We start from the raw sequence: 24,833 nt of genomic DNA on the forward strand, positions 1-24,833 counted from the left end.
GCTCTCCAGTGACATTCTGCAATCTCAACATCTGCTTTCAACTGACCATTTTACTCAGAATCCCCAAGGAAAACCCTTCCCCTTCTCAGTTAGTATGTGTTTCAGGATATGACCCATGTGTAGAATGCCAGCACTTATCATGATGCCAATCAGCTCTATAGCAGCTGGATTTTTAAAAACATGTAAGAGAGAAAAAGGTAAATATGTTCAGATTCATCAGGCATTAGTGAGACAACACAAAAAGTTTCTAGGATTTGTATCTAAAACTTCTTTTTTGCTGCCCTGAGTTCCAGGCTACGGTTGTAGTGAGGAGAGATGGAATGAGGGAAACCACCCACCTATGTATCAGCTAATCTTGTGTTTCCCCTGAAAACAGAGATCAATTACATAAAAAATAGTAATCAAAAATTCCAAGTAGTATATTTGATCACATTTAATTACCATGTACTATATATGAAGATGATTCTTCGAGAAAGGTCACCAAATATAGATGTGCAAAGCTGGCAGCCAAAGACATCTGGCCACTAAATACTGGCTCAAGATCCTGGCACAGGAAAGCAGTTCATCTGATCCAGATGTTTATTTTTCCTCAAAATCTATTTGTGAGCAGTGTTTTGAGTTGTTTTACAAAATGCTTGGTAAGAGAGCAGAGAGGAGTCAAGGTTATTTCATGTTGCGCACTATTCTTCTGCAGTGGTTCATCTTCATCTCCCCCAGTGCCTGCTCCAGTTGCTGGATGAGGTGGAGAAGGGTAGCAGGGTCAGTTTGCAACACCTGGGCAGTTTGATCTTCATTCTGGTTATTAAGATGTAGCTTCATAGTCACAGCAGGCTTGATCTGTTGTCTCAAACTTCTGCTTGCAAGCTGTAGGAGGGGTTCAGTGGGACAGGAAAATGATTGATGGTTATCAATGTTTGCTCTTAACAGTTCTTGTCAGGTTTGTGGAACCTGCCTGGACCACTGTACAGAAACCCTTTTCATCCACATTAAAGATACACACAAGGTACTATTGTGTTTTATAATTAAGAAGTACTAACCCACTTTAATCAATGCTTTCATAATATTTCTGAAAATAAGGTGATAACCAAGACCAAATATGTTTAGTATATGTTCATATTTTTAAAACACCAATAGAGCCATTAATTAAATTTTTATCAGGCAACAAGCACTTTGCATCACTGCACATCCTGTTCATCTCACAACTGGCTGTAGGACACTTAACAATATCATGTCAGTTTAAAATACATGAAGTACTGCTCCCTCAATTTTTTATATTGTTTACCAGGCTTTTTTATGTTTAAAAAAAAAAAAAAAAAGTGAAGGAAAGGATGGAATGCTAAAAACAGCAGGGAACAACAGACCTGCACATCCAGTCTCCACTCCAGACTGTGGTAGCTGGGAAGCCTTGGTGCCAGCTCTCCAAGAATGCTCCTGATCTCTTTCCTGTTGTCAAGGTACAGCTGGAGCAAGGATTTGTTCAATTCATCCGAGAATCCCAAAACATGAATGGAATCTTGGAAGTCAACCTCAGAAATCTAGAAATATCAATTTAGGCCAGGTAATCATCATTATTTCTTGAAAACCAAGTAAAACTGCAACTAAACATCACATATGCTATGGTGCAGTTATTTTCCTGCAGGAATGTCCAAGTACAGTTCTACACCTCAGACACAAATATCCAGGATATTTGTTATAAAGGATCTACAGATGTCGACGTATTACTGCAGATTTGTATGACATTCAGGAACAATTTTTTTAAAGAACATTTGAAGCCCTCACATGTAAGCCTTCACATCAAAGAACAAAACACAGCATGAGGGAGCACCTCAGCTGTGTCACAAGGCACGACATGCTGCGTGAATCCATTTGTCAGGGCGAACTGGGCCCCTGATAACCAGACTACAAACACCCAGCAGCGATCTGTACACGAGCAGCACAAGGCACAATGCCCAGGCTCCTGTCCCAAGGGCAGGAGAAGCTTCACAGGCCTTTGTGTTCACTGCAGCAGCCCGGCTCAGCACTGGGGAAGCTGTTACTGACTCCACAGAAAATGCCACTGTACCTCCCCAGTGCAGCACCTGCAACACAGTCTGTAACCAGCCACACTGTACCACAGCACACTGTAACCTGTCAGTCAAGACCCCTTGTTCTAAGGAGAGGCTCTGCACCATTTCCATCCCCTCCCCACCTACTCTTGGGAGCAACACTTACCCGAGTTTAATCAGGCATTCCTTGTCTCTGTATCCCTTCTCCATGTAGTCATTGCTCAAATATTCTATAATATCAATAGTTAGCAGTCTTTCCAATGGAAACAGTCATTGTCCAACTAATAATCTTTTAGTATCTGCTTATACCCACTAAAACTTTTGATGCCAAGAGCTGAAAAAGCTCTCAAACCCACCACATTGGACAAAGACAAGGAATGCTGAACAGAGGGCTAGTCTAGCCCACATCCTGTGCAGTAGCTGAACAGCAAACTCTTCATTTAAGTTTTATTATTTAGAGCTTAATCCTGAAGTAAGCTTCTCTATATGTAATAAATTACACTATTAAAACATTGTCAAGTTTTAGTTTCAGACACTGAATAGAAATTCCAGAGTCATATATGCAGACGCAGTGTTTCAATAAGACAAGAGCATGAGACACTTCTTTCTGAAACTAAAACAATACGTCATTAAAATTTTGAGCTATATTTTCCCCATTCACGATTTTTAGAGGTCCAAGTGTCCAGAAAACACCTCTCAAGTGTGTCCCCAAATTCCTTATGAGAAGGTATACTTGCCATAAGCTTGGAACTCTCAGTAAGAAGATACACTAGTCCTTCTACCCCGTGCTGAACGATGTCAACGCCAATGTTCAGCTTTCCTTTAAAGAAAGCACAAAGTGTTTTTTACTTGCTAACTGCCGCAGTAGTGAAACTTAAAGCTGCAAATTTATGCAATGCTTAACATGCAAAATATGCTCAGAAAAAAAAAGAAAAAGAGAGGGTTTCACACCCTTCACATAATAATAATGTACAAGATGTTAAGAAACCCCCTCAAACCAAACCATCAAAAGCAAAAAACTAAGAAAAACACAAAACAATTGCACGGTAGAGAGGAGGGTTTGTGTCGGAAGAGATGTCCGTAGCCCTCCCCACCCTGGGCACGAAGCACCGACCTCCGCGATGCTGGAGCTCCGTGCCTCCAGCCCACTCCCTCGGCCCCGCACCGCGGTCCCGGGGACTCGGCGGTCCTTGGTGGCCGCTGCAGAGCCACCGCGTTCCCGCCCTCCCGCCGCCAAACCACCACGGCCCGGCCCGGCCCCGGCCCGGTCCCCGCTCCGCTCCTCCCGCTCCCGGCCCGCTCCTCCCGCTCCCCGTTCCCGGCCCGTTCCCCCCGCTCCCCGGCCCGATCCCCCCGCTCCCCGGCCCGGCCCGTTCCCCCCGCTCCCCGGCCCGATCCCCCCGCTCCCCGGCCCGGCCCGGCCCCGGCCCGGTCCCCGCTCCGCTCCTCCCGCTCCCGGCCCGCTCCTCCCGCTCCCCGTTCCCGGCCCGTTCCCCCCGCTCCCCGGCCCGGTCCCCTCGCTCCCCGGCCCGATCCCCCCGCTCCCCGGCCCGATCCCCCCGCTGCCCGGCCCGGCGCGGTCCCCTCGCTCCCCGGCTCTCACTGGCGGCGGTCTCGCAGGCCCGCGGGGCCGCTCCCCGCCGCAGCTGCTCCAGCGCCAGGCGCCCCAGCTCGCCGACGGCTGTAAGGACAGAGACAGAGAGGAGATCCCGCTGCAGCCCCGGCCCGGCTCGGTTCCCCCCACCCGCGGAGCCGTCGCGGGCCCGACCTGCATCGCCGGCCCGCGGCAAACAGCCCAGATGCGCCCGGTGCTCCGCCGACAGCACCAGCAGCATCGCCGCGGCCCCGCCACCGCCGACCGGGAAGGGGCGGCGCCCGCAGGCGCCTGCGCGGGGCCGGGGCCGCGGGGCCGGACCGGGAGAGACCGGGACTGACCGGGAGAGACCGGGACAGCCCGGGAATGACCGGGACTGACCGGGAGAGACCGGGACTGACCGGGACTGACTGGGACAGCCCGGGACTGACCGGGAGAGACCGGGACTGACCGGGACGGACCGGGACACCCTGGGCCGCGGCAGCTCCGAACCTCCTTTTGTTAAACACGAGGGCTAGAAAACTTTTGAAGGGTTTTTTTTTTGGGGGGGGTTTGGTTGGTTAGTTTTTGTTTTTGTTTTTTTAATAAAAGAATGTCTGGGAAATGTGAGTGGAAAAAAATGGTACTGCATTTTGTCACCACCTGGAAGCACTAGCTTTTGCTCAGACCGTGCTGCACTTTTCTGCAAGACTGACAGCCACAGACACAGGCCATCCTCGTGACTGAAAAAAGCTTCTTCATATAGAGTAAATTACACTGCTAAAACGTTGTCAAGTTTAAGCTTCAGACTCTGAATACAAATTCCAGAATCATACAACCAGATCTAGTGTTTCAATAGGACTCCCAGGTGAAATGCTCTGCGTTTCAGCATCGTGGTTTTTTTTCAATTTACAAACTTTACAAACTTTTAAGTTGCCATAGATATATTTACACGGAAATATTTGCATCGTTATGGCCGGCAAATACGCACAAGTTCCTGTGAAACCGGTAGGAGGCCTTACCCACAGGTTGTCTTCTCTCTCGACAGAGTTTTGCTGTTTAGGACGAGACATCCTCCAGCCACAGGAACTCCACATACACATCCATACGTCCGTGGAATTACAGACAAGCACTGCCTCCTGCACTCGCAAGACCTGTGCCCCAGAAGTGCCCCAGAAGTGCCCAGATGTGGCCCAGATGTGGCCCAGATGTGGCCCAGATGTGGCCCAGAAGTGCCCAGCTGTGCCCGGCTCTCCCCAAGGCCGCTCTTTGGCCCCTGGGCGCCGCAGTGGCGCCCCCTGGCGGCAGGGCGGGAGCCACTGCGGAGCCACGCCCCCGGCGGAGCCGGGCCCGCCCCGCCGCGCCTGAGTGACAGCCCGAGAGGCCAATGGACTGTCCCGGGCCGCCGCCCGCGGGCGCGAGGCGGCAGGCGGGACTTCCGGCGCGAGTGCCGATCGCACGGAAGGCGCCATGGCGTCGGCCTAGGCCGCCCGGGCAGCGCGGGGCCGCGGGCCGCAGGTGAGCGCGGGGCCGGGCCCCCGGGCCGCAGGTGAGCACTGGGGCGCGGCCGCCGGGCTCCCTGCGCGCTCCGGCCGTGCGGCGGCCGGGCACCTACGGGCCTGGCACCCCATTGCGCAGTGCTTATTGGCCTCCACCCTTGGGGCGGCGAGGCGGGGCCGGTTCCGCGGGCGGCCGAGGCCCGGCCGGGGCTGAGCCCCGCTGGAGCGGCCGCGGCCCCGGCACTGCCCGCGCCGCGGAACGGAGATGAGCACAGCGGAGGCCTCTGCAGCGCTCCCCGAGCGGCGCTCCCGGCACGGCCAAGGCTCTGCCCCTGGTCGCGGTGTTCTCTCCTGCCGGGTGTGCGGATCCCGAGTGCCGGGCGAGCCTGCGGGGTCATGAGGAGCGTGGGGTCTCACTGCCTGAAAGCCAAGCTCTTAGTAAAAACGTTGAAATTAATTGGGAGGAATTGTTCCTTCGTCTTAATAGGTGTGAACGCTGATCTTGCTTCGCGTGGGTCAGTGCCCAGTGTTGTGACAGGTCTGAGATGGAGATTTGTGTCAGTAATGGTACGATGGCAGCAAAATGCCGGAATTCAGATGTGGGGGGATTACAGGATGTGAATGAGAATTGTTGTTATTAGCTGTCTCGTTTTTGTTCATCCTCTGCTTATGACATTCTGGAAGGTGCAGCCCAGTCTACCAAAATATTTGTAATTTGTCGCAGTTTATGTATGTTCATATGTCTTTCTTTGTGATTGCTGTAAGATTTATAATCACATTTGGCTTTGAAATAATGGAATTTAAGTTAGTTTCGTACAGATGTACAAGTTTTGGGTTTTTTTCAGAAGTGGGAGGGAGAAGCTGTTTTATTGAGTGAGTTAAAATGTAAACATGACCACGTGGACATGGAATTGCTTTGTGCTGTATTGTGCTCTGAAACACATTTTGAGTTGATCGAGATACAAATATCTGAAAACTCCATATTTAGGTGTGGTTTGTGAAGGCTGATATGTGAATATTTGCCAGAAGGTGTGAAAGTTCTTGTCTGTGTGGAGCTGTGTAAGGCCTTTGTGACCTGTATTTTAAAAGTGCTTTGTGTGTTTCCCCCGGGGGTGTCTGCTGCTCGGAGCTGTGCTGGCCCAGCACTCCCCACGTATTCCTCCTCACTCTGTCCCCTGCAGTCCCATCACACAGGGATGCAGCACCTCAGGCACGGTTCAGCTTGTGGGCTCTAGCGTGGAGAGGAGGAAGAAATGCTCAGAGTTATTTACACACAACTTTGTCTGTACACGCTGGTAAATCAGCTGTGAGGTGTGGAAGGTCTCTGCAGAGCCGGGTCTGACTTGTTTGGTTTGGTTTGCAGAGTAGTCCTGTTCCACACACCTGCATTTCTGTGTGCCTGAGCTGCCTCCCTCAGCTGAGGGGGATGCTTTCCAAAGAGCCATGGAATGTCAGAAATTGTGAGGCTTTTTGGCTTGAGGCATCAGATCCTGAGCACAGAGGAGTTTGTGTGGATGTAATTTTGACAGGGAAGAGTGCACTGTATATGCATTTTGTTTGCAAGGACACTTTAATCCTTGTGTTGTCCAACCTTGCTTAATGCCCTTTGAGTGCTTTTCTCTGTGCTGAGTTTCCTGTGTTGGTTAAAGTGCTGTGATGGCTTCAAGTGTATTGTTGTTTCTGTCATAGTAGAAATGGCTGTCTTTTTGAAACAATGGCTCTTTTATCCTTACAGTTTCACTGATGTCCTCGTTCTTAGGGCAAGCTGATGAAAGAAAGTGATAAATCTTAACGTAGTAATAAAAGTTCATTAGTTTTGTAGCTCACTACCATTTCTTTCCTGTCAGCGTAACTTCATTTCTGTGAACCAGTTGAAAGTTTCCCAAAGCATCATGTGTCTGATTCTGACCAAGTCAGAATCATGAGAACTGGTTTTGAAAGTATCAGCTGTTTCCTCCAAATAATAATAATAAATTCTAATTATCTTCATATTAGCTTAAATCAAGTCTACCTCTCTGGTATTTGCTTTAATTAACATTGAGAACCTTACATCATGGAACAATGCTTTTTGCTTGAGACACATATGAAGGATAGGTCAGAAGGATGGGGATTCCTAGGTGTTTCTTGATTCTGAAAAAGAAAGTAGTAGTGTTGGCTGTGATTTCTCAGTTAAGCCAACAGACACTTTCCAGAAGAAATATCTGCAGTCAAATGAAAACAAATTCACATGAAACCATTTATGTAAGAAGATACAATTTGGAGGTTTTCAACAAAAAATTGTTTCAAGAAATATTTTGGATGACCTAATTGAGTTTTTTGTGAAGTACTTGTAATTACTCCCATAAAAGAAGTTAGAGGAGATCCAGATGTTCAGATAATTATATTATTAAGTGCATACTGTCCACTCTTAAAACTTGTCTTTAATTATTTTAATTCCTATAGCTATGTTGGACCCAAAAATGGACCCTTTTCTATTGTTCTGTGTTGTGACTATCTAATGTACTTTCCAGTAATTTCTTACTTTGAGACTGGAAGAATCTCTGGAGAGTCTTAGACATCTGTGGACCATACAATTCTTACATTCAGGAGTGAAAGTGGTTGTATTTCCTGCTGCATGTGGCACTTCACTGGTGCTTGTTTTGTACTCATGAGGTGCACTGGATCATGGGTATTTAAATTCTGAACATTGGGTCTTCTAACTTGATTGTGTTTAGGTGCGAGCTTTTGTAAAGGGAATGAGATACTTTGTGCTTTCTGTGCTCTTAGGAGGTTGCATGCTCACAGTCATGTTGGAGCTAAGCTTGAGAGAAATCTGAAGTTCCTCCAAGTTGGTATCTCATTGCTTTTGCAAGTGTATTTTTGGAATACCTACTTTTAGTGGAATTATTCAAGGTACATCAGGAATTCTGCTGATTTGGATTTATGATAGAAGAGGGGAAGTTTAAAATGAAGTGTCTAAAGATGGTTAATATGATGTGAATGATCACCCCTTTGTACCCCTTGCATTGCTTTGTGGTGCCTAAAGCTTTTTGAAGTCTTGCTCTTAAAATTTTTGTAATTAATGTGTGCTGTTGCTGCTATGGAAGGACATGCTTCTAGCTAAAGGACCTTCTAAAATAATCATGTAGCTTTGAGGTTACTTGTTTCTCAGAGGTAAACATTGAATAGCATTTTGCATACTTCCTTAGCAGAAAAGTTTTAAGTGACTAAAAGTCCTGTAAAATGGCACAGAAAGTATTTGCTTTGTGCCTTGACTCTGATTCTTTTCTTGCAGGTATTGAACAAAATATGCTGTTGTCAATAGGAATGCTGATGTTGTCTGCCACCCAGATATACACTATTGTGACTGTGCAGTTATTTGCCTTCCTGAATCTTTTACCTGTGGAGGCGGATATTTTAGCAGTAAGTATAATAATATTTTTCTACGTGGATGAAATATCTATAAAATTGAATGATCTCTTCAACTATTCTATTAATGAATCAGTTAATACAATAAATGCTATAGCAGATTTCTTGGAATGGAACTGCCTTAACAGTTTACTTCAATGAACAATAAATTATACGTTTTCAAATGAGTTTACAGGTGGTATGTGCTCAGGTACCATGACAGTGAAAGCACCTAATTCCCTTAGTCATTTACAAAGTTCACTCTGAGCAGATGTGCTGTAGCATGTTAAAACCCTGTTAATTACGTTCTTTGGTTTAGACGGCAGCTGAAGTTTTGGTGATGGGTGCCATTTGTAGGGTTAATGGATTTAAATAATCTTCTGTGGCTAGTATAATTTATTTGTGTGGGCTGGAGGCATTGTCACTAAGGGGTTTTGTGTATCTTACACTTAGATACAATTTTTAAATAGTTGGAAATATCTGCTATCATTAAGGAAAATAATAAACAGAATAATGAACATAGATCAGTGCTAAAAGCTGATGCTGTGCTGTTTATTACCAATTTGGTATATTGTGGCATTTTAAGGAGGAAGTTATAAATGTATTTGTAGGTTCGAGCTTAAGCTACTGAAATAATTAAACCTAATTACTGTAGTCTCCTGCTTGTTCCAGTGATATGGAGAAGAATTGTTAATGTCATATCAGTTTTGGAGAAGAGAGTGACGAACTCTCGGAGACAAATTTTAAAATAAAAAATACTTTAAAGTTTGTGGTAAAGTGGGATTGATGAATACTAAAGTATTGTATTTGGATTTTCAGGTTGTTACTGTTCTATGAATACTTTCTGTAGAAAAAATGTAAAGAATGCAGATGCATAATTGCTTTATTATGGCACTGACATCAGCATTTTATTGTGAAATTTTAAACTTTTTACTGTAAACATGATTTCCCTCTTCCCGCTTTCCTCTGTCACCAGGCCTGTGCTTCCTCTTTTTATAAAAACCTAACTCATTATTGCTTCTTCCTCTCTTAGAAAAGTGACTTAAAACAAAAAAAGCAACCCACCCTAACCTCAAAAAATAAAAATAGGGCACTTTGGAAGTTTAGTTGGATTTTTTTTCTATTTAAGCTTTGTGTGTAGTGTTCTAAAGTAATTCCATATAAAAATGAAACATCTTTCATTCTTGGAGATTTGGAAGTTGCAAATTTATTCTGAGAATATCTTATTAATATTGGAAGACTTCAGATAAAACCTGTCAGTGTTTTTCTCTGAACTCTACTTTGAGCTCCCCTGTCCAAGCCTGGCTGGTAGGAAACATCCCTCTGAAGTAAACACAATCCTTACTTGGCTGTTCTGTGTGACAGTTGGATGAAATGATGAATAGACAAACATTTCTGACTCACTAAACCCTTTAATAAAACAACCCACGGATGTTCAAGTCCCTTAACTGTACAGTTCACAACTTTTGCAGGAAACACTTTTTTTTTAAATGAAAAAAATACACCATATGTACACAGCACTTTTTTCTGTAAGAATTTTGTGTTGGTCAGGCATGTTGTACAGCCAGAGATGGACAGAGAAAGGGGAAACAAAGCTTGCAGGGATTTAGGGTCTTTTCTGGTATTCCTCTGTTTTAAAATGAAAGCTCATAGTTATTATAAAACAAAACTGTAGAGATACTTCTCAGCTACTTAACTGTGTAGCAGGGAATTGGGAAGGAATGGCACATGGAGGCTATTCTTTGTCTGCAGTAAAGCACCTCTTAAAAGCTGTTTTTACCTGTACACAAATTAATTCAGGGCGAAACACCCACCTCTACCATCTAGTGAAAACTCCACATCCAAATGTCCCAGCTCTTCAGATTTTTGCTTGCTCAGTTTGTTTGTAGTTTCTGTTCTGCACATATGATGGTATTCAAATTTTAGACAGTAGAAAGAAAGATTTACCATACAAATAGTTTAAAAAAATCTATTACTTATTTTCTTGTTTTGACAGCTAGATAAGAAAGTGTAGAGTAGAAGATGGATGGAATAAGCAATTTCATGATTTCATTGACATGGTCACAAGATACCCTATGTCTGATAAATAGTTTAATCTAAAAAAATACACAGTAGTGTTTGGTTTTGTTGATATTTGTTAACTATTTCTGTCTTGTTACAAACCTAATTTTTTAAAAATGTGTTTCTCTTAGTATAACCTTGAAAATGGAACTCGGACTTTTGATGATCTGCCAGCTAGATTTGGCTACAGACTGCCAGCAGAAGGTTTGAAGGTAAAAATAAATAAATATAGTGCTGGTTTAAGCTGGACTAGTTTATTTTCTTCCCAGTGTCTGGTATGGAGCTGTGTTTGAATCTGTGCTAAACACAGGGTTGATTATCTAGAGGGGATTTTGTTATTGCTGGGCAGTGCCAGCACAGCCAAGGCCTTTTCTGTTCCTCCTGCTGCCACGCTGCTGAGGAAGTTGGAGTGCATGGCAGGCTGGGAGAGACACAGCCGGGACAGCAGACCCCAAATGATCCAGGGGATATTCCAGACCATGTGACATCGTGCTCAGTGTGTAAAGTGGGGGGAAGGAAGAGAAAGGGAGGGGGAGTTTTGAGTGTGGTGTGTGTCTTCCCAAGTGACTGCTGTGTGTGATGGGCCCTGCTCTCCTGGAGGTGGCTGAACACCTGCCTGCCTGTGGAGGAAGTGAATTAATCTTTGTTTTCCTTGGCTTGTGTGTGTGGCTTTTGTTTTTCTTATTAACCTGTCTTTATCTCAGCCCACAAGTTCTTCAGCTTCTGCCCTTCCAGTTCCCTCCCTGATCCTACTGGTGGGGAGTGATCGAGGGCTGGATGGGGTCAAACCCTCACAATCCTTTTTGGCACTCAGTGTGGGGCACAAAGAGTTCAACTTAATGGCAGATTTGACTGGGAAGTCCTAGGTTGAATTTTAATGTTGAGTATATTTAAAGAGAACTGTATCTGCTGAACATTTTCTCTGTAAGCTAAAAAAGATAAAAATTAAAGGAATTTAGTACCAAGGAAAAATAAAGACAGAAATTATTAATCAACTGCTCAAATAAAACAAATGTGCAGAGGATCTGATGTTGCCTGTTAATAGGCAGCTTCTTAAGAAGAGAATTTTGGTCATCTTAGTCTACTTGAATGAATTTGCTGAATTTTGTAAAAAATAAATTAAAAATAGATAATAAATTAAAAATAATGGAAAATTAAGAGAAGTTTGGTAGACCACTGTTTTCTGTGTTTTGATAGCAATACTGCTACATGATGTCAGTTACCTTGCACTGGAATCAGCAGATGCCAGACAATTTTGTGCTGATAAAATTTTTTGAAAAACATATTTAGACGATTCATTGTCTCCTTACAGTCCTACTTTGGGACGCCCTTTCACATTGTGAAGGGTGACACAGCCAGAGAGATTATTTCCTTGCCTGTGGCCCACCTTAAGTATACTGTGTAAAGTGACTGTAGCTCAGTTTTTTGGGAAGTTACAACTGTTGTCTGTTTGCTACTCTTGTTGCATTGCTGGAGCCTGTATGGCCCCTAGAACTGGCTCTGCAGCATTGTTAATGTTGCAGTGTTGAGAGTTACCACTACAGAAAAAAAAAGAAGCCGGTGGTAAGGTAAAAGGGTGGATTACTCTTTAATTCCATGCTGCCCTTTTAATCCCAAAGGGTAGTAAAGTACTGCAAGAATTCCTGTAACTCAGGAATTTCTCTGCAATTCCCCTCAAGCAGGCTTCATTTCCATGCCCAGTGCATGTTATCATGGGGAGAAGGTGTGTTAAAGCTGTGTAGTTGTTTATTGACTATATTGAGAATCAGAGGGTGCTTAAGTGATTTACCCAAGTAGTGAGCCAATTTAATACACCAGAAATAGCTATAAAGAGCTTTGCTTCTGACCTTTTTCACTGTTAGACAGCTCTGTGTCTTAATTAAGGTAGATGTCATCATGTGTAGAAATGATGGAGTTTTAGACCTGAATTTTATACTAAAGCTTTTTCTTTGCTTTAATATTTTAATTATTTTTTTAAATGCTATGATGTTTGTTACAGCAGGATGAAAATGGTATACTCTTTCAGTGCTTGTGATTTATTGGTATGCAAGTTGTGAAACACAGTCTATTAGATTCTGTAGTAAGTGGCTACAGACTCCCAGCAGAAGGCCACCACCTCAGCCACCTAAAAACAACTCAAAGATTGCTTCAAAGTTGATATTGCCAGAGTTTCCTACTTCTCGAAGCTTTCAGCTGCGGCTTATTGAGTGATCTTTGCTTACCACAGAAAACCTTTTGTGTGCTAGGTCAGTGCTGGGGTCATACATGGAACTTTGCTTGTGTTCCGTTGTGCACTGGCGAGTGCTGAGTTTGTGTTGGAGCTTCTTAGGCCATTGTACTTCTGGTTTCATGACTAGTCTCCATATGTCTTAGAATAATAGTTACGCTGTATTAGTGTAGTATATGCTGTCTTCTTTTTCCTGACTTACACTGCAGGGTCTGAGTATGATGGGATTAGAAAAACTGTATTTTTTTTAGCTTTCTAATTCTTTACAGACATAAAAATTCTGATGAATCAAAATATGTAGTCAGGGAAGTAGCAGGAAACTTACTATGACATAGGACTGAGCTGGTAATAAGAATTTGTTTAGCCATTGTATGAAAATGTGGAGTTTTCTCTCCATATACTTGACTACTGACTCTTTTGTTAAAGAGAAATGAAGCTTCTTTTTCTGGTCCTGTTTTCCAGGGATTTCTGATAAATTCCAAGCCAGAGAATGCATGTGAGCCTATAGCCCCACCTCCACTGAGAGACAACTCCTCTGGTGCTTTTATTGTGTTAATCCGAAGGCTGGAGTGCAACTTTGATGTCAAGGTAAGATTTGATTTCCCCCCACCCTCTGTTTCAGAGTTTACTGGTGCTTCAGAAAAATTCCCATAGCTAACAGTGGAATAGATACTGATATGAAGGGAGGAAGAATTTTATTGTCTCCAGACAGATAAGGCAGAACTCACCAAGTCCAACCAATGACCTACCTATGACCAAACACCATTACGTCAACTACACCAGAGCACTGAATGTCATGTCAAGTCTTTTGTTAAACACCTCCAGGGGTGGAGGCTCTACCACCTCTAATGTTTTATCACCCTTTCTGTGAAGAAATTCTTCCTGATGTCCAACCTGAACTTCTCTGGCACAGCTTAAAACCACGTCCCGTTGTCTTACTGATGGTTGCCTGGGACGATATTGCTTCTGGAGACACGGTTAAAGGGATAGGTCTGAATTTGAGGGATTTCTAAATGCCATTGAGGGATTCCCATAGTCAGTCCTTTTGGGATTATGTCACATTAGCTCTGTATGTAAGGATTTTTGGTTATGTTTTATATTTTGTATAATATTGATAGAAAAGGGGGTTCCCACTCATTTCTTGTTAGACAAAGAGCAAAGTAGCAAGTGGATCAGCATTTCCAAGGTGAGCAGGGGTATCTGCATACTCTGCACTCAGTGAATCCACGTCTTTAGTCTGTTGTTAATACTCTTGCAATATTGTGTTATATAATTGCATGTGTAGTACAACATTTTGCCTTAAAGCTTATGCCAGAAAGTGTCATGTGTGCTGAGATGTGAGCTAAACTACCCATCAGCTGCTTGACTGACAGAATTCATATTGTAACAAAATTGAAAATCCTCTCTCTCCTTCTGTTTTATCTTGAAAATTACAAATGCAGGTACCCAGCTTTTTCTTGATTTCTTTATGTATGCACTGTGGATGTTTTCTGTGGTGATGCAAAATAAGCCAAACTCCCAACCATGCATGTATGTTAATATCTCTAAGTGGATTTACTACTTTTTTTTTTTTTAAATATTGAGATTTCTCAAGGTGTCTGCATTCTTCTTCCAATATCATTGTTCTGCTGTTTGAAATATAGTCATTAACAATATGGGAAGAAAATTGGTGTTGTTGGGATGAAACCCAAAAGTTTCTCAAGGTGCTCTATATTAGAAATGTAACTGGTATACAGGATGTTAATAGTTCTGTTATAATAGTTATAATTTTGCACTTTTCCATGAGAAGGCTTCTTATATCTGGGCTTTCAGGTGACATACTCCACATCTCTAAACCACAGAAAAGATGCTACTCATCTGGCTTGATGAGCTATCAAGTGCTAATTTCTAGATTACCAAAGTGAGTTAGTGCCTTTATTTTCAATTACAATCAAATATTTTTAACTTCATGTAGAAAGTTTTAAATTCTGTTTTTCATATATATAAAAAGTCTGTCTGCAGACAATACTGAAACGGCTTTTCTAAAAAAATAACTACACAACTGTAAGAAGAATGATATGATTTTGCTTTGAAATGTGACAAAAGTGCAAATTGTGTCCATGTTAATCACTTTGTGAAAGTGCACCTTATCTCAGAAAGCACAGACAGACTGCTGTATTTGGAAGCAATAGTCTTTCCACTAAGTATTTTGTGTGGCTTACAGGTCTTAAATGCCCAGAGAGCTGGATACAAGGCAGCTATAGTTCACAATGTTGATTCTGATGACCTCATAAGCATGGGATCCAACGACAGTAAGTACAGGTATCACTTCTCTCCTGTTTGAATATCATTTCACCCACTGGAAACAGCAGCACCACCAAAAACCCCTCATAACCTAAACAACAAAACCACCACCACAAACGAACAAAAAACCAAAACCAAACTTAACAAAAAAACCCAGATAACTCCTCCTGCTTTTAAGGTTTAATAACAGGAGATATTTGTATAAGAACAAATACATTGATTTGTGCCTTCTCTGAACGTTTCTTTTGGTTTTCCTTCAAATTTTAGTTTGAGTGTTCTGGGATAGATTTATATTACTGATGTGTAAAATAGCTGATGTGTTGTTAGTTACGTAGAAATACACAAAAAGTAGAAAACCTGCATTTGGAAATGAAACTTTACAATCTGACATTTTAGTATTTAGAATCCTAGAACCATTTATGTTGGAAAATACTTTTGCTCATGAAGTTCATACATGATAGTCATTCCAGTTTGTTATTGCACTTTTGGGTGCATCTTCCTGTTCCTCTGGACAAATGGATTCTAGCATATCACTTATTTTCAGTTGGAAAAAGAGTATTTAGGGACCAGTGCGTCATTTACAATTTGGTTCTTGTGTTAGCTGTTTCAATTTTAACCTTCATGGAGTGAGTATGTTCAGAACATCTTGAAATCTAGTCAGAATGTTGGGTTTGTTCTGTGGTATGTGCTTTGTGTTTCTAGTGCTGTTACTGCTTTCTTTGTGGAATTTCTTTATTTTGTCCAGTTTTCAACCTGTTCAATGTGGAACGAGAAAATAAATAAGAGGAAGATTAATTCTTTAGCAGGGAAATGCTGTTGAGTAAACTAGGAATGAACTTTGACAAACTAAATGGGAGCTGAGTAGCGCAGGCAGTTACATGAAAGTGACTTCAATGAATTCTCAACCCACTGAATCTTATTTTCAGGTTTCACTGAGTAACCAAAACATAGAACAAGTCCACAACAAACACAGATCTCATAGTGTGAGCTGATGTTCTGCCACATGTGCTTTTCCTTGGGAAAACTGACTGCTTTGAGGTGGACTAAACTCAGGTTACTTTGAGCCTTAAATGTGAAGCCTTAGGGGGAAAATCAATATAAAGTGAAGCTGAGAAGAAGGTTTTCTAGAATCTGGGATTTATTTTTCAAATAGTTTTCATTTATTTCTGCCTTCACTGGCAAACAGAGAAGACCACAGTTCATCCAGTTTCTTGGGACTGAAATAAAGCTGTGGGACTTGTTAATCTTCTTCTTTCTTCTTTTTGACCTGATCTAGCCACAGTTGTTTTCAGTATGTTTGTTTATGTTTGGGGTGAAAAGGAGGGAAGACAGGTTAATTAAAACCTATAGTACCAGTTCACAAAATCATGTAAGTTGCCAGAAATTCTGGAAATCAATGGAACTATGTGACTTGCTTGAATCTCTTGAGTGAAGAATGGTGTTCTGGTTAAAATTATGATCCTCTTTTGTCAATATATTTTGGTTTTAGGCTCCCTTTATTTCATTAGGAATTTTAATTTTTCTACCTGCAATAAATTCCCTAGAAATTGTGTAGGAAAAATAATAGTACTTATATGAAGTAAAGCTGTAACGTGCACGTGTGTTGGTCTGGATGTCACTATGTTAAAATGTTTTCCTGCTGTGATAGTCTCATAATGTTCAGGTCTTGTGTCTTGAGTACCCATAGGTTGTCCACGTAATAATAGTTTTATTTTCCTACTTTTTTTATACAGTTGAGGTTTTAAAGAAGATTGACATTCCTTCTGTCTTTATTGGTGAGACGTCAGCTAATTCTCTTAAGGAGGAGTTTACTTACGAAAAAGGGTAGGTTCACTCACATGCAGCTGTGTTACTCCTTGCATTAGATCATTGTCTCTCTTGAATATTTATAGCTTTATAATAGGACGTTGTAATGACAGAGGTTATAGGTGTTTCAGGTGAAATCTTGTGCCTGAGAGCAACCTGCAATGCTATAGTAAATAAGAATGATTTCACTGTATCTTTTGATAGTCATGTTAGATTTTTTTCATTCTGCTGTCAAAGCAGCTATGGTTTGACAGGTGGTTTTCCTGGTTTCTCTAGGTTTGATTGAGATCAGTAAATAGTTTTAACTCAAAAAAATGTTCTAAGAAACAGTGTTTTATCGTTTTATTTAATTAGCTTTATATTGTGTGAGTATGGACTGAATTTTCTGTGTTGTGCACAGGTAGGATTCCTGTGTTGTGTCTTGTGTGACAATCTTTTGTTTTTTTGGTGTTTTTTTTTGTTGTATTTGTTCTTCAACTTGTTCATTAAGTTCTCATTAATTTAGAAAGTGTTACCTCTTCCTCCCCACAGTGGCCATGTTGTGTTAATCCCAGAGTTCAGTCTTCCTTTGGAGTACTACTTAATCCCTTTCCTAATAATAGTAGGGATCTGTCTTATTCTCATCGTGATATTTATGGTAAGTTTCTTGTTTTAATAATATTTTTATCTTTCAAATAACCCGGGGAACTGTCACACACTGAAGTTAAATGAAGGTTTACAGTAAAGGAAGAGTGAAGCTGTGTGTACTGCACATACCTGTACCATGCTTACCTGTAATCATTTAGTTTCTCAATAAAACAAACAGGTGCAGGATTTTGTCAAAGGGATATCAAAAACCTTTTGGATCTTCTCCCTAGCATGTAACTGCTTATAGGAATTGTCCTCCCTGCCACTCTTATGCTCCACAAGTCCTTGCTTTTTGGCCCCATACAGAGTGACCTGTCCTTGTGCTCTTGTACACCGAGAACGGATCCTGCCTTACCAAACTTAATAATCATTTCTCCCACTGCTCCAGAGTGCAGGGCTCACTGTTGTGTACTGCACTTAGGTGTAGTTCTGAGTGTGTCAGCACAGAGCATTGAGCTCAGCATATGCATTGCCTGTAGGGGTTCTCAGCTGGGACATCTTTCCTTGAAATGGTAAGGTAGCATAGCTACATATTTCAGGTTACTTAGCATCCCATTTTTTGTAATCTGTGCCAAATTTATTATTTTACCTTTTAATAAAAAGCAAGTAATGCATCAACTGTTGTATAAACGCTTACTTAGAATATTTTTCTGCATTAGTGTTTTTTTGCACTGCAGGTTGCATATTTCATCCTGGGCATGTTTGGCGCAATTGCAGCAGCTCTCTGAAAACAAAGCAGAATTATCACCTAAAGATCAATTTTTTTTTAGCAAAGTTTTTGCTACTGTCTTTGACAGTGTCCTTCTGGACAAAACCACCCTGTTACAGCTAATTGTGTTCAGAGGACAGGGGGTGAACTGTCGGGAGGGTCAGGCTCCGGGAGCTGCACGGAAGGGGTAACACCTGCCTGGTGGCTGGGCATCAGTGGTGCTCTTCAGGGTTCAGTTTATCGTCAGTTCTCTGTGGTGCTGCTGTCAGCAACCCGGACAGAGGACTTGAGTACACACTGAGTAAATTTGCCAAGGATACTAAGCTGGGAGATGCTGATTCCCTTGCATATAGAGAGGCCTTCACAAAGACAGCACAAACAGACTGGAGCACTGGACAATTAATTGGTGCAGTGAAAATGATCCCAGGGAGGTTCCAGGTTGGATTTGGTCCTCATTCTTTTCTGATTCTGTCCCTGCTTCTTTGAAACAATCTTGTTTTTAACTAGGAGATTCATGTGAGACTCTTGATTGCCACTAAGGATCTGGATTACAGCAGAAGAACTGCAGTTTGTGCATAGAGTTTATTGTTTAGCTGTGGTGAAAGAGCCTGAATGAACAGTTTAAATTCAAATATCCTTTGTTCATTTCTGTGTTTGTCATCATACTTGAAAAAGAATGTCATATCACAGGTGCTAGATTTAGAAATGGAACAGAAATAGCATTAGGGACTACTAAGAAAATGGAAATAGAATCTTTGGTATAGTTATTTAGAGAGCTTTGTATCACGAGTTATTTAGGGTTTTTTTTTTACTGAGTTATCTTAGTATGGCATAGTATAACATGCAACAATGACTCAAAGTAAACCCTTTACTTTACTCCCCAAACTGCTATTTTAGATAATATGGAAACAGTTCTGATGGATGAGGGAATAATCCTCTAAAACAGCTGAAATAATCTGAATCTGTAAGGAAAACTGTTCAAACTTACTGAAATGTGTTTTGCTCTGCAGTATGCTTCCTGCTTTTCACAGGTCTCAGTAGAGAATTGCAGCAGTTGCCATTATTTTATGTAGTATACATACCTTTTTGTTTCTCTGTCCTCTCAAAAAACCCCCTTGTGTATTCTTAGTTCCAAATGCTGTGTTCACGGAGAACATCCTTTAGGCTTGTTTGGCTTCATCCTTGTGTTCAGACAAGGGAAGAGGTTATTCTGTGTTAGCTGGGGTTCCCTTTTGACCAACTTACTGCAAAGCTTCATAAATCAAAACTTTGATTGTTCTTTTATTGTTGTAACTTACTGTTCATGCTGCCTTGTCTGTTTCCAGATAACAAAATTTGTTCAGGACAGACACAGAGCAAGAAGGAATCGGCTTAGGAAGGATCAACTAAAGAAACTTCCCGTACATAAGTTTAAGAAAGGCAAGTCAATCATTCTTTGTCTAACTCACTGGACCTTATTGTTTTTAACACCAAGAACCTTGTAAATCAAAGGGGTATTAAGTTTCAGAGGTGATTTTGAGTATACTTGAAATAGAGTTTTGAGTGAAAGCATACAAAAGGATTGGTTTGACCCTGTTCTCATAGAAATAGAGGAGTTCTAACACTTCTTTCATGGGAGCAGAGCAGACTGTGGCAGAGCATTAAAACATTGCTTAAAAAAAATCAGTGCAGAAATTGCATGAATGTTCCCAAGCCCATGTGCATGTCAGGAGGGTCTGTTGCAAGTCCTTTAAAGTCAAACTAATTCTCAATTAAATGCTGTAGGAGATGAATACGATGTGTGTGCCATCTGTCTGGATGAATATGAGGATGGAGACAAGCTCAGGATCCTTCCATGCTCTCACGGTAAGCAGCTGTATTTTAGGTTCAATTTAGATTAAAACAGCTTTCCAAAAACACTGTCCAAAACCTACTGCACATATGTTTAGTAAGTGATTTATAAAATTACTTTTTTGTTAATATGCAAGAACGAGTGTACAAAGTGGGAAAAGTGAAAGTTTGCTTTCTCTTTTTAAAAGCTAAAAAGCTTGCATTCCCACTTTGCATTTTTCCTTGGATGTACACATGAAGGAAAATCTGGGCTTGATGCTATCCCCTGAATACCCATATTTATTGTAATACTTCTACATTTGGAAAATTAGGCCTTCACTTTCCCCAAGACAAATAAACCACAAAACTGAATTGAGCTCCTGGTGACTTAGAGGTACAGCTGAAGGGATGAGTCTGTCCTGTAGTCTGCAGCCATGCACATCACTGCCTGACTGCACTTGGAAGTCAGTTAGTGAAATATTTTCCCTGTGACAGTCTTTCTCAAGTCCAGCCCACTGGAGAGGTGTTATGGCCTTCCATACACAGCCAGCACAGCAGGTGACAGGCTGAGCTTTTTAGAACTTCAGTCATAAAACCAGTTTCAAACTAGGCTGACAAACAGGGAGTTCTCAGAAGAGAAAGAACAGGTCCATGGCATCTCTCCCAGTGTGGGACTGCACAGGTAACTTGAACACCACCAGCCCCCACCATCAGTTCGTGTGGAGAACGTTTCCAGTGTGCTTGACCAGGTACTAAACATGGCATTACTGGCCCGTGTAAATACAAGCTCTTTGCAAGTAGAAGTCTCTCTTACTAAGAAGAGCTGAATTTTTAATACCATGAGTAAGACAAATACTACTTTTAAACACGGCCAGTCTAGTTGCAGTGCCAATTGCAGACCTCATTTAAGATCCACAGAATCATGCGGTAATGTCATGTAATAATGAGGTGCTTTGATACATATTGATGTGGAGGTGAGAGGCAGTGTGAAGATGATGATGGTGGGCATGCCAAGTGGATGGAATTGCTCAAAAAGCTTTATAGTTTGTCATCAGATGTGGCCTGTTGTACTACTGCTCTCATTCACTCAGTAGAGAACACGGGTATTCATCAGGCACGTACCTACGTGACTGAGATCCTGAGCCATCAGGTGTTTTTTACAGGCTGTGTGCCAGCGTATTTGGGACTGAAATTCTCTTTGTGAGTTATGTTCTAAAATTCTCCTGTGTCACTGAGCAGAAACACAGTTTAGCAGGTTTCCCTGTCCTTTTCACTGTTATAACGATGTCCTTGTATTTTTTTTTCTAACAGCATATCACTGCAAGTGTGTGGACCCGTGGCTAACAAAAACAAAAAAAACCTGTCCTGTGTGTAAGCAGAAAGTGGTCCCTTCCCAGGGGGACTCTGACTCGGAGACAGACAGCAGCCAGGAGGAGAACGAGGTGTCTGAGAACACTCCCCTGCTCAGGCCCTTGGCCTCGGTCAGCACACAGTCCTTCGGGGCTCTGTCCGAGTCCCACTCCCACCAGAACATGACCGAGTCCTCGGAGTACGAGGAGGATGACAATGACAATGGTGATAGCAGTGATGCGGAAAATGGGATGAATGAAGAAAGTGTAGTGGTTCAGCTGCAGCCCAGTGAGGACAGGGAGTACAGAGTGGCAAACACTGTCTGAGACTACTAATGACCCATAGGTGTATGAACAAAAGGGTTCTTAAGGCTATTTACAAACCTTTGCATAGGGAATTTCTTTTAATCTGTAATCCATTTGGTTTCTTTGATAGGAGCAGCAGTTCATGTGGTAGTACTCTGGTTAAATCATTACAGGTAGATTTATTTTTGATTCAGGTATTCAGTCACACATCTTGTCTTCTCAAAACCAACAGTTAAACTGGACTTCACAATGCTAATGAATAATGTTAATAGTTTATATCAGTAGAAATATCGCAGAGACTCCAAATGTCTCGTTGAAGCGGGATTTCTCTGGAAGTACTTTTATTTCCATTTTGTAGCTACAACTGGGTCATCCTGAGAGCAATATTTATTACATGTAGATATGTGTTACCCCTTAGGCCCAACACAAACTGTATTTGCATGTTTGTATAGTTTTCCTAAAAACTGTCACCACTGCTGAATGGAAAATGTAGAACAGATCAATATTCTATGTGCTGGTATGTCAAAACAAAGCAGAAGAAATTCCACTTTTATCTCAAAGCAGTGATTACAAATAATCCTTGGAGTTTGCCATGGTAGCAGAGTTTAAGCAGTTCCAATGAGCAATTCCCAGGATGAGGAAACTTAAAATATATGTTTAGTTTTGAGCAATTCACAAGGTCAGGACCACCATAAGCACATTAATAATACCTCCTTGCTACTACTTCATCGTCTGGTTTCCAGTGAGGAAGTGGGAGTTGGGAGACAACTGAGACAGAGGTTTTTTTCCACATAGAAAAAGAAGTTTAGGGTAAGTATTATATTGATCTTTGGCTCATATACCTCTTACTAAGAGCATTTTATGCTGCATTAGTCTGCTAAAAACTGTATATAAAAAATTGTTCTTTTCAAATACCTGATTTGAAAACAAGTGCTTACACCTGTCTCACAGAACTCAGTACTTACCAGTGTATCACGAAAAAGGTAGATTCTATATAATACCTCTGTAACAATGTAGAAAGTAAAACCATGCATATACTCAAATGGAGATTTTTTTATATGGCCTTGACTAAGGAAAGCTTGAAAGAATGTTAATAAACATGTTTTCCACTTTAAATATCAAAAGGAGTTTATTGAACTTTTGCCTTGAGATGCTTGCCTCCATTACTGAGGGTGAAGTGCTTTTGAAGATGCAGAAGATGGAACTGTTGGGATCCTGAGCAGATGTTTCCTCTGTCCTACTGTGAATCACAGCACAAGGAGTTGCACTGATCAGTGCAACGTGCAGGGGTCTGGGTTATGCAGGAAAACCTTCATTTTTGTTCACTACGGAGTCTGTAGTTTGCCTGGAGGAGTGTGAAGGAGAACCAGCATGCTCTGAGCAATTCCTGCCCAGCTGGCAGCGCCTGCAGAGCCACAGCCCAGTGCTAGAACCCTGGACAGGCGATGGCAGCTGAGGTGGTCCCAGATGTGATTTCTGACCTAACACTCCATGCAGCCACACACCCTGCAGTGCAGAGCTGTTTCTGGGCCTGGCTGAGAGCTGGGAAAGTTTATTTTGCACAACGAGGCACAGTAAAAGGATAATAACGAAAGGATGATTCACCTCCAAACCACTGCTGCCAGCAGCCATGGGGTAATGACAGTCAGTGTAGTGGTGTATTTTCACCAGGCAAAATTCCCCTTCAGCGTGCTTATGTTTAGGTAAGTCCAAATGGGAAAACGGTTTCTGAAAATGTAATTACTAAGCTGAAAGATGTTTCTTAAAATAGATCACTGCTGTTGCTGTGAGTGCATATGTTTATTCATTATTGTGTTCTGGGCTCCCCAAAATCTGAAGAGTTCCAGAACCATGAACTGACCTAAACTTTGTAATATGCTCTTATGTAATTCTAGTGCCTACAATCAGTTGCAGACACAGTTATGCTAGGAAAAGTCACCGACAAATGCATTTGAAAAAGTAATCTGAACAACGCCTAATTCTTAACCAAGCAGAAGTATACAGATGACATACACCTCAAGAGAGGGGAATTGGTCAGAAAGGAACAATGTCACACTAAGGAACGTGATGACAAGTACCTGGTGTGTGCTGCCATCAGCTGCTCTGCCTCTGAGGTGCTGCTACAGCCAATTCCATCCACTCTGGCCTTACCAGAGAAGCAGCTTTGGGAATAATATCCTCATCATCCTAACCAGGGAGAAACAAAGTTCTGCAGTCAGAAGGTGAGTGCAACTTTGTGTTGAGACACTCAACACAGCTTCACGTGTGTTTTATGGGGGAAGCAGATTTGCATCCTCTGTACCAGTTACTACTGAACAGGAATTTGCTCTGTGCTCTGGGTGTGTTGGTCTGCTCTAACTTTGGCACTGGGAGATCCAGTTCAGACACAGGGCACCTTGGCAGTGGGAGAATATGAGCACTATATATAGGAAGGTTGTAGTTAGACCAGGTCTAGTGCCAAGCAGAGGAGCAGGTGCAGCTGACACCAGTGATGAAGGAGGGGAGAACAAGTGTTTTCAGGTCCCGTCCAGGAGCACCTGATTAGTTCAGAGGCTCAGGAAGGCAGAGCCTTTCTACAGATACACCTCCCATGATCTGGGCTCACCTGTCCTCCCATCCCACGAGCTCCAGAGTTCACCAGCACATCCCCTTGGGCCTGTGTTTTTAGGAGTTCTCAGCAGAAGTAACAAATACAGGTGCAATCCTTTAAGGTAACGGAGACCTTTAATCTGCCCCTTCTCTGGGTGAGGGGAGCACATTCCTGGCCTTGGTGTACTGACCTGGGCAGGCCACCACAGACTCCTTTGCCAGCTGCAATGCCAAGCTGCCTTCAGCTTGTTTCAGGAATGGTATATTGGGCATTCAGAGGGCAGGGGAACCCCACAGCAGAGAGCTGGATAAATGTGGAATTAAGAGATGAGAAACCATCTCCTAATTCAAGATCTACCCCAAAGACTGCCTGGCTTTTGACTGAAGTCATATTATCACACTAGTTACCATATTACCATATCATACTACTTACATTATCATACTACTGCTGTCCTGTAAAAATTAAAACTGCACTTAGACCTCCCGTTAGTGTGGCCAGCCATGCACTGAAGAGCCTCAGAGGATTTCCTGCATGTGAGGCGGAAAAATTACCAACAGTCTGG

The 24,833-nt window shown here is 42.3% G+C and overlaps 2 protein-coding genes across 4 annotated transcripts; one reads left to right on the forward strand and one right to left on the reverse strand.

The window, feature by feature from the left end:
• Positions 1 to 398: 398 nt before the first annotated feature.
• COMMD2 (COMM domain containing 2) lies at positions 399 to 3,909 on the reverse strand. The gene is made up of 5 exons (XM_066193594.1): positions 3,814 to 3,909; positions 3,649 to 3,726; positions 2,783 to 2,865; positions 1,362 to 1,535; positions 399 to 864 (listed from the first exon to the last, which is right to left on the reverse strand). The coding sequence occupies exons 1-5, from the start codon at positions 3,878 to 3,880 to the stop codon at positions 664 to 666; spliced, it is 603 nt and encodes a 200-aa protein (XP_066049691.1). The 5' UTR covers positions 3,881 to 3,909; the 3' UTR covers positions 399 to 663.
• A 1,144-nt stretch (positions 3,910 to 5,053) lies between these two features.
• Positions 5,054 to 22,805, forward strand: RNF13 (ring finger protein 13). 3 transcript variants are annotated; one of them, XM_066193597.1, is made up of 10 exons: positions 5,054 to 5,136; positions 8,392 to 8,519; positions 10,697 to 10,777; positions 13,255 to 13,380; positions 14,996 to 15,083; positions 16,809 to 16,899; positions 17,413 to 17,518; positions 19,543 to 19,636; positions 19,982 to 20,062; positions 21,338 to 22,805. In XM_066193597.1, exons 2-10 carry the CDS (start codon positions 8,406 to 8,408, stop codon positions 21,700 to 21,702), a joined length of 1,146 nt encoding a protein of 381 aa, XP_066049694.1. In that variant the 5' UTR covers positions 5,054 to 5,136; positions 8,392 to 8,405; the 3' UTR covers positions 21,703 to 22,805. The 3 variants fall into 3 exon arrangements, with proteins under 3 accessions (XP_066049694.1, XP_066049693.1, XP_066049692.1); XM_066193596.1 differs by having other exon boundaries at positions 5,061 to 5,167; XM_066193595.1 differs by lacking the exon at positions 5,054 to 5,136 and adding an exon at positions 5,504 to 5,604.
• Positions 22,806 to 24,833: the final 2,028 nt, after the last annotated feature.

Source organism: Chamaea fasciata, unplaced genomic scaffold, assembly GCF_029207755.1.
Source record: "Chamaea fasciata isolate MVZ Bird 193981 ecotype frontalis unplaced genomic scaffold, bChaFas1.0.hap1 SCAF_11, whole genome shotgun sequence".
Taxonomy (NCBI): domain Eukaryota; kingdom Metazoa; phylum Chordata; class Aves; order Passeriformes; family Sylviidae; genus Chamaea; species Chamaea fasciata.